This window comes from Aethina tumida, chromosome 5, assembly GCF_024364675.1.
Source record: "Aethina tumida isolate Nest 87 chromosome 5, icAetTumi1.1, whole genome shotgun sequence".
Lineage (NCBI taxonomy): Eukaryota > Metazoa > Arthropoda > Insecta > Coleoptera > Nitidulidae > Aethina > Aethina tumida.
The window spans coordinates 17,375,727-17,391,116 of NC_065439.1; the positions used below are offsets into that span (position 1 = coordinate 17,375,727).

The following is a 15,390-nucleotide window of genomic DNA, read 5'->3' on the forward strand; positions in this document are numbered from 1 at the left end:
TTTACTCGATTTATTTGAATGAATTACTATTTTTTAAGTTTCTTCTTTTGTGAACTAAAATACAAATTTAAATAACACACATCATTTTTTTTTATGAGTTTTGTTTTTTTGCCTTAATTTATTTCAATATTTAATAAATGAATCAATTCAATTAAACAAAATTAAATTGATTAATTATTAAGTTTAATGTAGTTTTAAAAACATGTTAATCGTCCTTTTTTTACTTAATTTACTTCATTAAATTACTATTTTATTAATTTTTTTATGTCAATTATTAATTCTAATAATGCTTTCAAAACTCTTTTGTAAGTCTTTCACTTTACTTCATTAAATTACTATTGATTTAAATTTTTTTTCCTGTGAACTAAACACAAGCTTAAACATCTAATAAGTTAATAAATTCAATTAAATAAAATTTAATTGAATAATTATTAAGTCTAATAAAGTTTTAGAACTCCTTTGTGAGTCTTTTTTTAGCTTAGTTTACTTCACTAAATTATAGTTTTTAAATTTAAATATTTAATAGGTCAATAAATTCAATTAAATAAAATTAAATTGATTAATTATTAAATTTAGTAAAGTTTTAAAACTTCTTTGTGAGTCTTTTTGTAACTTAATTTGCTTTGCTCTGTGAACTAAAATACAAATTTAAATACAATAAATTAAATTAAATTATTAGATTTAATAAAGTTTTAAATATTTTTGAGTCTCGTTTAATATGTTTCTTTCTATGTGAAATATAAATTTAAATATCAAATATTTTTTAAATTAATTTACTTAACTAAATTACTATTTTTATGTTTTTTTTTTGTGTACTAAAATTCAAATTTAAATATCTAATAGATCAATAAATTCAATTAAATAAAATTAAACTGATGAATTATTAAACTTAATACAGTTTTAAAAAACCTGTGTCCTGTTTTTTTACTTACTTAATTTTCTTAAATATAAATTGATTAATTAATAAATTTAGTAAAGTTTTAAAATTCCTTTGTGAACCTTTTTGTAACTTAATTTGCTTCATTAAATTACTCTGTTATTTCTTATACTGTGAACTAAAATACAAATTTAAATATAATACATTCAATTAAATAAAATTGAGTTATTTAATTACTAACTTTTATAAAGTTCTAAATATTTTTGAGTCTTTCTCTGTTAATTTAAATATCTAATATTGTATTTAATTAAATTTTAAAAAACTCTTATGAATCATAATCATATCATATCATATGTTTAAATGTCATTTTACAGTATTTTCGAGAGCTCTTGCCAAACAGCAATGCAACTGGTATGCAGGAATCCATGCTGATTAAATTTTGATTACTAATTAGGCGACCAGGTTATAATGGCACTATTCGCGTTTGAAATGGTGCGCCAACACTGAATTAGTTCGGCGTAATAAATCTGATTATTTAATAAGTATGTAACTGTTGTTCTTACAATTGTAATAGATGCATCGTAATTATCGTTATTTAAACGCCGGCGATGAAAATTACTCTCAATAACTGTTGTAAAAACAGTTTCAATATCAACTATTACTGTATATAAACAGCATTACTTTTATAAAACACCTTCGTGCCGCTTTTTAAATTGATTTTATTATTGTAATGATGTGCAAGGGTAACAACCTGGATAGGAAACAGTCAATGTGCAATTAGAACAATCCTCCACCAATCATGACAAAAGGTTAAGAGACAATTGGTGCATTTTTTCGGGTCACACATAATAAATCATACCTCTAAAACAAGTAAAATCAACTACCCGGTCAACTATTGCATCTAGGACACCTAAAAATTGGACAGAAACACATCTTTAATACGAGGTGCTGATGGAGGGCAACAACAACGACCGATCACCAAAGAATGCGCAAAATTGCTGCACGATAAATCACCAATTTGTTGTCAGCATTCGTTGGTGTCGCCGTTACGGTTTTTATTTAATCATACCTTCCATACAAGTACACCTTCCGAAATAGTCCATAATAGCTTCCGCTAAACCTGCATAGTTGAAACACTAATCAGTAAACAACCAACAACGCATAAATCAGTTAGTGCACACTGATTTGAATAAAAAAAACTAATATTTGAATTAATCAGGTAATGAAAAACGACTGTCCGGATTAATGAGAACGACGTATGAGCTTTCAAAATTTCGATGTTAAACGCTCAAAGTGATTAGGCGTCAAAACAAACATTACAAACTGCAGGTAATGTTATTTCGGCGTCGTGCAACATCAAAAATCCATCAACGAAATGCGTGGCTACAATAGAAGAAATTCGATTTGACGCCACGGCCACTGAAATTTTCAAACAACCCAAAAATTTGATTAAAACTCTGTGTTTTAGTCGATTTGTCAATTGTCAATCACAAAATTAATAGATATGTAAAATTGAATTTATGGAGATTTCCGCTACTTGTTCCTTTTGAGCATGAATGGAGACGGTACCGCTTATTAAAGTTACATTATGTACATAATATTAATTACAATATTCAAAAACATACGTTGTTTTATTTTTAGCTTGTTTAAATTCGTTGTTTTACATTATGAAAACATAGGATACAAGCACAAAAAAAATGCGTGTTGTAATAGAATTTGTTAGAAACTAGTGTCATTATCACTAATTTAATTCCGTAAGTGTTTTGAATTTCTATTTAATGAACATGAATAACAAATTGACAAACTTGTTTCATTAAGACAAAACTACCAAATGTACTATTTTAGTAATTAATAGCAGTATAACACTTTTTTAGTTATGTTAGTTATAAACAATTTTTTATTATTGTTAAATAATTAATTGAAGTCTGGTACTTAATTGGTACGTAAATGTATAATTGATGTTTTCCGATTGATTTCAGTTGTACCATGAAAACACATTCAAGGTTGTAGGTTTACCACTTCCTGTACAAACAGTACTCTAAACGGAACCGTAAATTCCCGGTACGTTACCAACAAGCGCAGCTCGTACCTTTAAAGCAGGTACAACCCATGATGTAGCCCATCATTGATGATCGACGGGTCGACCCGTCGAAGCACAGCCGGGCCTTCGATCCGGGGCCACGGCCAGGGCCCCATCCGACACGAACGCACCCCTAAACGGGCATCGGGGGCCGCGTGCCGCACACCACCCGCACCAACACCCCCCCGACGCTTGCGACGGCCAACGGTGCGACTTCGGACGCCGGGACCGGTACCAAAACTGTGCGGTGTCCCGGTGACGGAGGGAACGCGGCGCCGAACACCACTCGATCGGGACTGCAATGTGGATGGGAACGGGACAGCGTTTGAGGAGCGGGAACGGGGGCGCCGTCTCGCGGCACCGAGCGGCGTAACTTTCGGGACGGTGGGACGGTGCGAGCGCTGGGACTGGACGGACGTCTGCACCGGCCGAACGTCGCTTTCGTAACTGACCGTGTCCATCGCGACGGCGAATTTGTTGCTCAGGTGTTGTTGTCGGGTCGTCGCGACCGAGGTGCATTTCCGACGATCGGTTCCGCGTTCCCGGCTTCGCGGCCTTTTGTGTCGGCACGCGGGGGGCGGCGGTATTCTGGGTCGCAGACGACACTAATGACGATGTGCGTCTAGTCCGCGATCGTAAATTTCGAACCTGCACCGAAATCTAAATGGCTGTTTCTTGAAAGTTTCATGAAATATAGAAACCAGAGGAAAACTACTCGAAATGCAGACTGTCCTTAAAAGAGGACGATACCTTCAGCCTATTAACATATGCAACCCAATATACTTATATCCAATTGCTTATTATGACATTTTTTTAATTAACAGGGGTACATGACAATTTTAACTTAATGGATTACCATTAATATTATATTATAAATATCAACTGTTATTATTGGTATATTAAGCAGTCATCTATAATTCAATCCACCAAGATCATGAAATTACAACTTGCATTGAAATTACTGTTTCTTGAATGTTTCATAATAAACCGAAATGGGAGAATACGAATTGTTCTCAAGAGAGGACAACACCTTCAGCCAATTAACATATGCAACCCATTATACTTACATAGTAAGCAATATTTTATTGCTTATTATAACCATATTCTTTAATTAACATGGATATTATTATGATAATTATTTTTAGAATATGATGCAACAAATGTATAAAAATTATATTAAAATAAAATAGTTATTAATATATTTATTCAATATATTTAAAACTCTATTTTCAAATCATTTAATATTTATTTATATGACTGGCCTGTTTGTTTTTTTAATCAATGACGCATATTCTAATTAACTCTGGGTCCAATGAGCAAATTAATACAAACATAACAATTTCTGTTTCTATGCAAATCGTAGTTTTTTCATATACATTTATATATTTTTATGTTAAAATCGAAATAAAATAAGCGTGAAATGGCAATTAACTAAATTGACATGCTCGATAAATCGTCGTGCACGTGTGAATCGATGGCTGTACAAAAAAATACTCGTTCTATTCGACCAACCTTTGATTAGTCCGATGTGTGGAACTATTAAGCATTGTCAATATTTGATTTGTACGATGTTCTTTGTTAGGGATGATCGGGTTTGTAAATGGGTTTATTCAGTACAAATTGGGTTTTATACCGATGATTCATTACAGGAGAATGTGTGATTGCACCTTTACAAACGTGCAAATGGAACGGAATAATTTTGAAATGCCTGTAAATTTTGCACATACACAAAAATATGACAGAGGTCGCCACTACAGGCCCTTCATCATTATGCAACCGCAATTGCAGATATATCAATGCGGTTAGTACTAGCTTTATTTGTAAATGAAGTTTACTAGTTGTACTAGTCACAATTTATTTTTACATTTTATAATATAAAAACATGAACAAATTATGGTTTTTAAAATTCGACAGACGAATAGGGAAAATACACAATACAAAACATAGCAACAAATTTCCATAAAAAATAGAGAAAAAATTAAATTCTTCATGATGCGTGCTCATAATTTTGCTTGCCATGCAAAGATTTCCAAGGAATAGTAATTTAAGCCTCCATAAACTGTGAAGGGAAAGCCATCAGCTGATGCTGAGTTTTAATCAGGACCATCTAGTGAAGTGTTGCTGTCGGAAAAATACTCATTAAACTAATTGACTCGCGCTCCGCGACAAATTGCCCATTACACCGACGAACGAGCCATTCGAGATGCGCTTTTACTTTTTGCAGTATCCCAACGTCCAGCAAGTAAATACGAGCCACGTTCCGGCCTTAATTGTGCCAACAATTACCGGAGATCTTAATTACGATAACGGCGCACCAGATTAAAATATACAAATTGCGAGATAGATAAATCAAACTGCCGGGCAATAAATAAAGTCTATGATGGCGAATAGGAAATTTCGTTCGTAATTAAATGCACACACACAGACCATAATTGCCTGGTCCGTATTCATGATATTCTGCGGAGTGGCTTCTGTTCACACATCCGCTTCCACTGGCCACGTAAATTAGTCGGCGAGAAGCTGGGGTGGATTCGTGGAAAATGATCTCGGATTATCGGTAATTAACGTATGTATATCCCATTATGTGATAAGTCCCTGCATTGTTAGAGGGCGGCACATTTAATACGCTACCGTATGCAACCAAATTAACATAATGCAATAATGGTTGCCCCAGTTAAAATACAAATGCATTATTAAATTTTAAGCGGTCGTTTATGTCGTTGGTTACGTAAATTAGTTAAACTAGTTGGTAGTAGGGAAATGCGAGATGATCTAATCCTCTTATAAGGAAAGTTATGGAATTGTTAGAGGACAGCACATTTAATATGTTACCACGAGCAACCACTTTTACATAACGCAAAATGGTTGCCTTACTTAAATAGACCACGACAGGTACTCTTGTAGTTTCTCTCCGAAAAAAAACTGCGAGTTCTGAGATGAACTTGTGGAAGATCCTCTAGAATTATCGATAACAAACGTCCTTGTCTTCGTATGTAGCGAGTGATTGTATTGTTAGAGGGCGCCACATTAAATGTGCTAAGCTAGGCAACCTAATTTGCATAATGCAATAATGGTTGCCTGACGCAAATTACTAATTAAACAAATAACGACCGGTACTTTTGTCGTTTCCATCGAGTAACGGCATATTTTTAACAGTGACCCATTTATGTACGGTGCATGATATCATTTCAAACATTCATACGCATGCACGTCTGTCAGTCTTTAATATTCCGCACGTAGTTCCCTGTGCTTTCATTATAATTGTCAGCGGTAAAATTCCGACATTCGGATGTGCACGGGTGGATATTAAACGCCGTCGACAGGACCGTATTACCGTGCTGGCAGAAAAGTATGTTTATCCGGTTGAATTATCGAGTCGCAATTTGGCAGTGATGTGAACGGTTCCGATGTAGATAACGCCGTAAAATAAATTATTTACGGACGCCAACGGCTCAATCAAGATTAGTTACGTCGACGATTTGTCAGGCAAACCGACAGATACGGTGCTGGCGACGAAAACAGACGGGTCAGTTAAGAATGCGACTTGGCGGAAGTTTATTTCGAGCCGGAAAACGTCGAAATTTGTTTTTTTTTGTGGGCTTGCAGACGCCTCGGACTCCGGTTGCACCCACGTGCCAACGTAATTCGATCGCGACGAAGAATCATGCGGACAAGTTATACCGGAGACGCTCGCCCGGTTTGGTAAGTGTTTGGTTACGTGGGGTAGAACGTTTGGGGAGTACAAACCGTTTTAAAATGGCGCGGACACTTGCGAATTAATTGGGCAAAAATGAATGACGTGGGTTGCGACACACGGAAGTTTGGATTTGTCACAGATGTTGGGAACTATTCGTTTTAATTACAATCAAGCCAATTTATATTAGCGTAAGTTCGGTGATAAATGAGATAGGAACGTTGCAAGTTTAAATCGTACAGCATGTTCTACCGCAAACCTTAAGAGATGGCAGCACATTAAGCCGACTAACATTATAAAACCCCGATTACAAACTTTAATAAACGATTAAAACTTAAAACGTTCTAAAAAGCGCCGGGCTTACATTTAGAATTAATTGCCAGTTAAACTGAAATTTGACCCAGTATATGCAGCTTGCACTTAAAGTTTCTATAAAAACCGGCACTCGTTCAGCAAAAGCCGCATTTGCGGTCGGAGTGTCCACTATTTTCGATCCTGGGTGAGTTGAAACTTCAAGGACTTCCATTTATTCGAATACATCGTTAGGAGTTTTCGAGCGACCGTGAAAAACGTGAACGTGAAGTCGCATAATCGCCGCGGGCACAGCTTTTCAGCGTTCCAGTGATTTACGTCGACAGTTTTTCCAGAACAACTTTGCATTATTTAACGAAACGCGACGTACAGATTCAATTTTTCCCTTTGTTCGCCGTTTTTTTTTATTATTTTATTATTTATTAGAACCGTCTCGTCTTGCAGGTTGTCCGGACAAAGCTCCAATTTTAAATTGCAAGACCCATGATTGGAAACAGCTGTCACACGTCCGGATTCAATCGTAATTTATCTCCAATTAAAGGGGAAAAACGTTTTATCAAATAAAATTATGCAATATTTCCATGGTGTAAGAAAGGATCTTGTACCGAAAAAATACATATTAACCGCCAGACATTATTTCATATTATAAAACATCAATTTGAATAAAATTTTAATTAATTTGAGAGTTCATTTCATGGCCACCGAACACACACTTGGCTTTATTATACGCCGCCTGAAATATTGCCTTTTTGTCCGAATGAAACCTCGCCCAGATTAAGCTTCCCGGATGTCCGCGTTTTCACACACCACACCGCTAATTCAGGCCATTGTTTTATATTATGTCGGCAGACAATGCGGTGGATTTTCCGCCAAAAAGAAACCGGCCTTTTTATTTCAATAAATCGACCGTTAATGGAGTCTGCTCCTTTGTTGTAAAATAATTGTGCTTTTAACGCACAACAGTGAATCACTGCCAACTGGGCGAAGTGGGTTGCCTATCAGCAGTTGTGTGTTAGTGCTGCCCTCTCCCGAGGTCACCCCCATAAGTCGTAAAACTACTCACCGGTATGATTGTTTGAGTTGGCGTTCGCCTGTGCGTTGGCCTGTGCGAAGTGCGGGTTCTGGAGGAGCTGCTGTTGAAGCAGCGCGTGGTTCATGGGCGGGAGGTGGCCGCCCGCGTTCGACGCCATTACGGGACCCGACGGCACCGGCAGCGTGGGGTAGGCGGGCGGCGGGGCCTGGGGCGTCTGTCCGCCGCCGGGCAACTGCTGCTGTTGTTGCGGCCCCGACACCGGGAACACGCCGCAGCTCACCATCATGTTATCACCTGCAAGAAGTAAGGTTGGAGATTTAATTTAGTTACGCGGTATTTGATGTTTATAATTAAGTTAGAGTTGGCGGCGCGGCACATGGCAACAGATTGCTGCCGAACGTTTGCTTCCATAATTTTCGACCGAGATTTGATTGAACGCGGGACTGGATGGCATTATTGTTGGCCCTGGTTTTGTAAAATAATTACTGGATAAAATAAATTTGATTTACATCACATGGTTGCAATCATAAAATTTAACGTATGGATTTGTCTGGGGCATAAAAATACGTACATCCACCCTGGATTATCAATAAATAGCTCCGGCAGAAACAGTAAACCTTAAAGGAATAGCTAAGAATTCCACGTTTCCTCAACGATCATCAATCATCCTCATATGAACTAATATTTATAAAATAAACATGGGCAATAAAAACAAACTGAAGAGTTGCGCAGTCATAAAATCGATATGGTTCTCCAACCACTAATGGTAAAAATTTTGTTAGTAAACTCCCAACACGAGGAAATTATTCGTAATTTAATAAACCCAGAAGTTTTCCCGATGGTATAATGTCGCTTACTTACAAACTAATTATAGGACTTTTGGTGCATAAAATCTGAAAACTCGGAAAGGCACTTGGGCCCAATTGATCCGTAATGGAAAGGGGTTCATTATAATAAAGTCATAAATTTAAATATTTACTCCTTACTTTGAGGTCCTTACGCATAGCCCTTCCAAATTTTTTATTCTGACAGGATATCGACTCACACTGCCCCAAAATCTTATGTGTAGATAAACTGTTTCTAGCTTTATTTACCCTTATTAAATAAATTGAAGAAGTCTAAGTTTTTTAAGCTAAAATCAATAGCTTTAAGGATTTTGTGATCATTTGTCATGATAATTATTAACTACAATTAATTTACATATCATCAAAATTGAATCTTATTGAAACTAAAACTCATTCCATAAAAAAGATAACATGTTTCAAAAGAGGTGAATGCGACATTTACAATTATGGTGAATGCGCATCACACGTGCGTCTTTATTATTTGAATATTTACAGCCCTAAATTATCACTGCATTAAATATATACTCTATACAATTTATTTCTTGTAAATTTACTATTTTCAAAAATATTATTTTGTTTATTTGAATAGCTTTTATTAGGTGATTCTTAATTTGTGTTTTGTTTAGCACGACAAATGCCCCAAAGATTTTTTTCTGAAGATTTTATCCTTAAAATGTTTCACAAAGTGTAATAAGGAGCGTTTGGAATGGTTATGGGGAATAGAGAGTTTTCTGTATATTTCTGCTAGAAAAAATGGTATATTCCCTACATTCAGGTTTCGTACAGTTATACTAAATCACTGTAAGTCTAGCATCAGAAGAAAGCTGCATGAAATTAGGTATTAGTGCCATAAGATGTTTTCAACACCTTGCGTCACCTAAACATGGAGCATTGTTGATCGTTTGATTACTGAATACGAAAAATGGGTCCAAAACGCAAAAGGCAGTGGCTATTTATTATTGCATATATTGCATCCTCATATTTCTATTTATTCCAATTCCTACAACATTTTCTTAGTGGCAAAAAATTTGGTTATGACCAAAATGCCATCGCGAGATATTTTATTCAAGAACCAATTGATTTTTTAACGATTTATTTCTTTGAATTTAATGTAGAAAAGCGACATTACTTTCTGGTCCATTTAATATTTGTTCACAGATGAGTCGTGGTCAGTGATATCGTAAGCAAAACATGGATGTGGTTCTGTAACAGAGTGGTTTGAAATTTCTTTTTCTTACTACCTCGGTGGAAAGTACGTATTTTGCTCCCCGGTTCCGCGACAGAAAATAGTATTCTGTCGTGGAACCGGGGAGCAAAATACGTACTTTCGACCGAGGTAGTAAGAAAAATAGTATACACTACACGGGAAAAAAGTTTGAGATCCCTGTCCTGCGCGTCATACTGTCCGAGGCGTAGCCGAGGTAGTAAGAAAAATAGTATACACTACACGGGAAGAAATACTATAAAGTAGTGTAAAATACTATAAAGATAGACACAGATATCACGGCAAGAATTTATTCGTTGACTGATTTTGAGAATGTCAATAAGGGTGGAAACAATTCATAGAGAAACGAGGAGATTGTTGATGAAATTTTTATATAATAAATGGTTTAATATTGAAATGGAGGTCAAAAAAAATTGAACTTTTTTTGGTTCACAGAAGATTGCTTTCTCTTGAAATCAAGTTGGCAAAAAACTGTTAATGGTGATTATTTTGTTGAATAAGTTATTTTAAAGGAAGTTACGTTATTGTAAAGTCGAATATTAAAAACGTGAATCACTTTTTCCGGTACCTAATATTTTTATACACTCTGCTTTAATAGATTTGATTACGATTCAATCTCGTAAAACAAAAGGGCGTCGTAAATGAATTCTTCGGATTACCGTGCAGAACACGGGGAAACTTTCTGCCAGCCCGACTTTACGGTAGGTCGTATTTCATTTCCAAGAAATCAATATTCCATTTCGGGTTGCGTGACGTTATTTAAAATTACAAAACTTAGGACAGGTCGTGTACTACCTTCGATGGTTTATTTATTCAATACACCCATGTTCCGCGGCCACAGAACAAATTCGTTCATTGAAAGCACGAAAATTACGTAATTATTACGATCCATTTTAGCATCAACCCGTTTTTATTTTTAATTAACGTTGCCCAGAGATATTTTTCATTTAAAAAGCGTCATAACTCTTTTAAATGGTCTCCCAAAACGGTTCTTTATTCAATGTTATTTTTCACCGCAACAAGAAAAACAAATAAACCGAACTCATTAACAGTTAATTTACATCTTAAAACGTGTACAATTTCCGTGACGCTAAAACCGCATATATATTGTTTTTCACGTCGCCATAAACCGTCGGATCCGAACAAATTTCATTTCCGAACGAGTTTTAATCGGAACTTTATTGGACGGGGAACTTTCAACTGGACGGTGTAAATATAGAACATGCCCGACAAAAGCGCGGATGCTGGACGGTATTACAAAGTGCTTGAAATGTAATCGATTCGTTCGGCAGAGAATGTGTGGAAGAACGGTTTTAATGTTAGACAAAACGGGGGGAGAACGGCAAGGGACAATGGATGCTGGAATGTGTGACTCCTTCGATTCGTCCTGTTTTATAACTCGTATGAAGATCAATAAAAACGGTCAAGTTCAAAGGGCCGTTCCAAATTGTGACTATTTTGTGGTGAATTTAATTTTTAATGGCCACAATTTAAATTATTGTCGAGTGAAATTGATTAAATTTTATATGGGAATTTAATTGAAATGTATTAAATTAATTTAATTAATGTATTGGTAAACAGATTTTGTTGTGGAGTTTGTCGAAGATAAATCATTTTGTATAAATGAATATATTAAAAGCACATAAAATGCATTCAAAATTTTAATTATGCATCGGAACAAAATTAAATTTAATTACATTAATTTATTGAATTTTATATATGTAGTAGTATTTTATTCGAATTTATGATGATTTATATGTAATAAATATATTTTTAAATATTTTATGTTTTAAAATAACTAAAACTAAAACTAAATAATCAATTTTAATAAACCAAAATTATTCTTAATCATCATATATACTATAATTGAAAAAATATTTTATATTTGATATTAAAGGAATTCTAAAAATATTATATTAAACCAATTTAAAATATTTTGGTTTTGTATGCATTTTTTGTTTATTTATAAAATATAAAATAATAAAAAATATATTTTACAATATCAATAATAATCATTAATTTTAATGAATTATCATGTCATGAAAAAAAAAACTAAATTAAGACTAAATTACTGACCTAATTAAAAATATTTTTTTTTTTGCATTTTTATTTATTTTTACAACATAAAATAATAAAAAATTAAATACATTCTACTCTATTCATTAATTTTAAAGAATTAAGGAAATAAAAATAGTTTAAGTCCTAAATAATATAAATTCTGAAAAATAAATTAAGGCTAAATTATTATTTATATATATTTTTTTAAATATAATATAATAAAAAGTTTAATATATTCTGCAATATAATAAAATTTTTAAATATTTAGTTGTAAGTACTATTTTGAAAAATTGGCAAAAAATAGATTTGAGACAAAGAAAAAAATTCTCAAATGATGTCGTTTAAAGAAAATTAAATTAAAAATACAAAAATAAGTAAATAAATAAATGTAAGTCAAAACAAAAGAATAAATGAATTCCAAAAAGATGAAATTGAAGAAAATTAAATTAAGGCTAAATTATTGAGCCAATTAAAAATATTATTTTTTTATGCATTTTTAATAATATTTAAAACATAAAATAATAATAACATAATTAATAAATTAAATATATTCTACAACACCAAAAATTTTTAAATATTCAATTGTAAGTACTTATAAAATAAAAACAACCACATTTAATAATCACAAATGTTAATCAGAATCATATTCAAAATATTGTTTTCTATCCATTTTTCATTTATTATTTTAAAATATTGAAAAATAATAAATTTAACAATTTCAAAGCTCAAAATTAAAGTAGTTTTAACATTTTATGTTTAAATTTTTTACTACAAAAATATTTCAAAGTATTTTTAAAAAAATAGGTTTGTAAAATATTATTTTTTAGCATTTTTCATTTATGTGAAAATAAAAGCATCACAGAATAACGAAATAAAATAGGTAAATTTTATACCACAAAATGATTATTCATTGTTCAGTGATCAATTTTGTTAATTTTTTAAAAATTTATTTCTTTGTAAATATTCTATAACATCAAAATTTGCTAATTTATTTTACAACATTGGGTATATTTCAGAATCTTTTAACCCCATTCAACGTTTTGATATTAACGATAAAAATTCAATAAGGATTGTCATGACATCTCCTTATTTAATATACCATGATATTGGACAACGGTCTAGTAAAAAGGAAAGAAAAAACCCAGACCGAAGCTTCTGCAGATTCAATTTACCTGATACTATATATCCGATAAAAAATATTTTCAGCACGTAAATACAATTTAATACAGGCCTCAAATGGTTAAAAATGGCGAATGCGCAAGTAAATTTAATCAAGACCTTAATAAATTACGGTCGTGAGGTAGCAAATTCAAATTAACAACAAAGTTAGTGGCCTATAACTTCATCAACTAACCAAACGATTTACTAAACAACAAAACCAAGAGCAACTCATTTACTTAACGTGAATTAATTATCTACGTTTACGTTCTTGTGGAAACTGTGCCCCAAAAACAAACGCTATAAATATATCGCACAACAAAGCCAATCGATATGGTGCCACAAAAGCGGTCCGATATATTCCATAAGCTGCATGTAACGTAAACATTAAATTATTAAAATGGTGCTTTGTTGTGTGGAATGCATCGCTCGAAGAAAATCCATACGAGGATATAACAGAAATCGGAGGGTTGAACTTGGGGTAGCCGACCAACGGAGGGCGCAAATCGTTTTGCAGAAAGCTGCGCACGCAATTTTTACAGGAATCTGCAACCGACTCACCTGGCTCGGATTTTGGTGGCGAGAGAGGGCTCTCTGGTAGTAATATCCCCTTCGATATCAATTCTTCCCTGTTGGCTCGGACTGATATTTTTCTTTCTAACGCTGTAACAAATTAAAGAGTTATTAATTAATTAATTTAGTCGTTACTGGTTGATTATAGGTTTATAATAACTATTATTATTATTATTAATGAGTCATAAATTTGAAATAGTTTTGGAAGGAAGTGATGCAATTCGTCGGTTTCTGGGCCAATTACCAATTAAAATTGAGTTAACCTTTTCGTAATTATAATTAGCGCAGTAATTGGGCGCGACAATAAAAAAGTTTAATTGCACATTAGCGAGACGACTAAATGGGACACTCACTTCTAGAAACCGCTTCTAATTTATCCGACTTCTTTTTTCGTTTCCACTTCCATGGCTTCAATAGTTTTCCTAACGAAAATCTACTTTTTCTTTCTAGGGGCGGTGTCCTCGTGCCGCTGCCGAGGCTATTCGTCCTGAACGCCGATCCATTCTGTTTCTTTGCTGAAACAAGAAAAAAACTGTTAAAATGATGTTTATGTACATAAAAACATAAAGAGGCATAGTGCACAAAAGGAAAAACATTATAAAATTGATATTTACATGACTATAATTAATTACATATATAAAAATAGATATAGGCAATTAAATAATTAAATAAAAAGCTATTTATTGTAATTTTATTTTTCACAAATAAATAAATAATTAAGAATTTATGTCTGATACAAAGAATATTTAAATTACTTAAATAAGAATAAAAACTATCAAGCTAAATAATAGAGAATTTAAATAAGGAATTTTATTAAATAAAAATGTACGACTCTGTGAGAAATTTAATTAAATAACGTTCATATAATAAAATAAAAAATTGTCTTTAAATATATTGTATTAACTAATTTATTTTAGTAAAAATATATTTAATTTAGAATTTATTGCTAAAAAGAAAAGCTCCTTTAATATTAATACGATTATTTTAATTAATTATTAAAATATCCGTAAAGAATTGGATATAACAAAACATATTAATACTAGTTTATTATAATAAAGAAAATCTTTCAAAATAATTAATTAAGAATTGAATTGAAATTATACTAAGATTAAGTTTTTTGAAATGAGAAAAAAATCTAATTAAATTAATTGATTTACACACATTTACACAGAAAAATAAAAAATATTTCTAGTTTAAGAATTAGTAAACATTAATTTCAAACTAGTTTTTTATAATAAAAAAATGCTTTCAAGTTTAGTAATTAAGAATTTAAATATGTAAAGAATTTATTTGAAAAAGTTATTTCAGAAACGAGATAAAACAATGTAAAATAAATTAATTTGTTCGCTTATTTTTTTATTTAGTTTATCTTTTAAATAGTTTCTCTTGTTTTTAAACAAATCATTTTCCTATTTAATGTCAATATAATAATTAAATTCTCATATTTACAATAAAATTAACAAAGTATGTTAAACATCTGTGTTCTTATTTAAGGTTTACTTTTTATATAGATTATCTTGTTTTAAAACAAATAA

The 15,390-nt window shown here is 32.5% G+C and overlaps 1 protein-coding gene across 10 annotated transcripts in view; it reads right to left on the minus strand.

Moving 5' to 3' along the window:
- The window catches only part of LOC109601946 (phosphatase and actin regulator 3), a 132,857-nt gene that overhangs the window by 35,219 nt on the left and 82,248 nt on the right, over positions 1-15,390 (minus strand). For 8 of the 10 annotated variants that reach the window (XM_049968158.1, XM_049968161.1, XM_049968162.1 and 5 more), the window contains 3 exons: positions 14,209-14,370; positions 13,844-13,945; positions 8,027-8,290 (listed from right to left, as the gene is read on the minus strand). In XM_049968158.1, the coding sequence (XP_049824115.1) occupies positions 8,027-8,290; positions 13,844-13,945; positions 14,209-14,370 (528 nt within the window). Of the gene's footprint in view, positions 1-1,736; positions 1,788-1,946; positions 1,998-8,026; positions 8,291-13,843; positions 13,946-14,208; positions 14,371-15,390 lie in introns of all 10 variants that reach the window. The other 2 variants (XM_049968156.1, XM_049968157.1) reach the window with 2 other exon arrangements.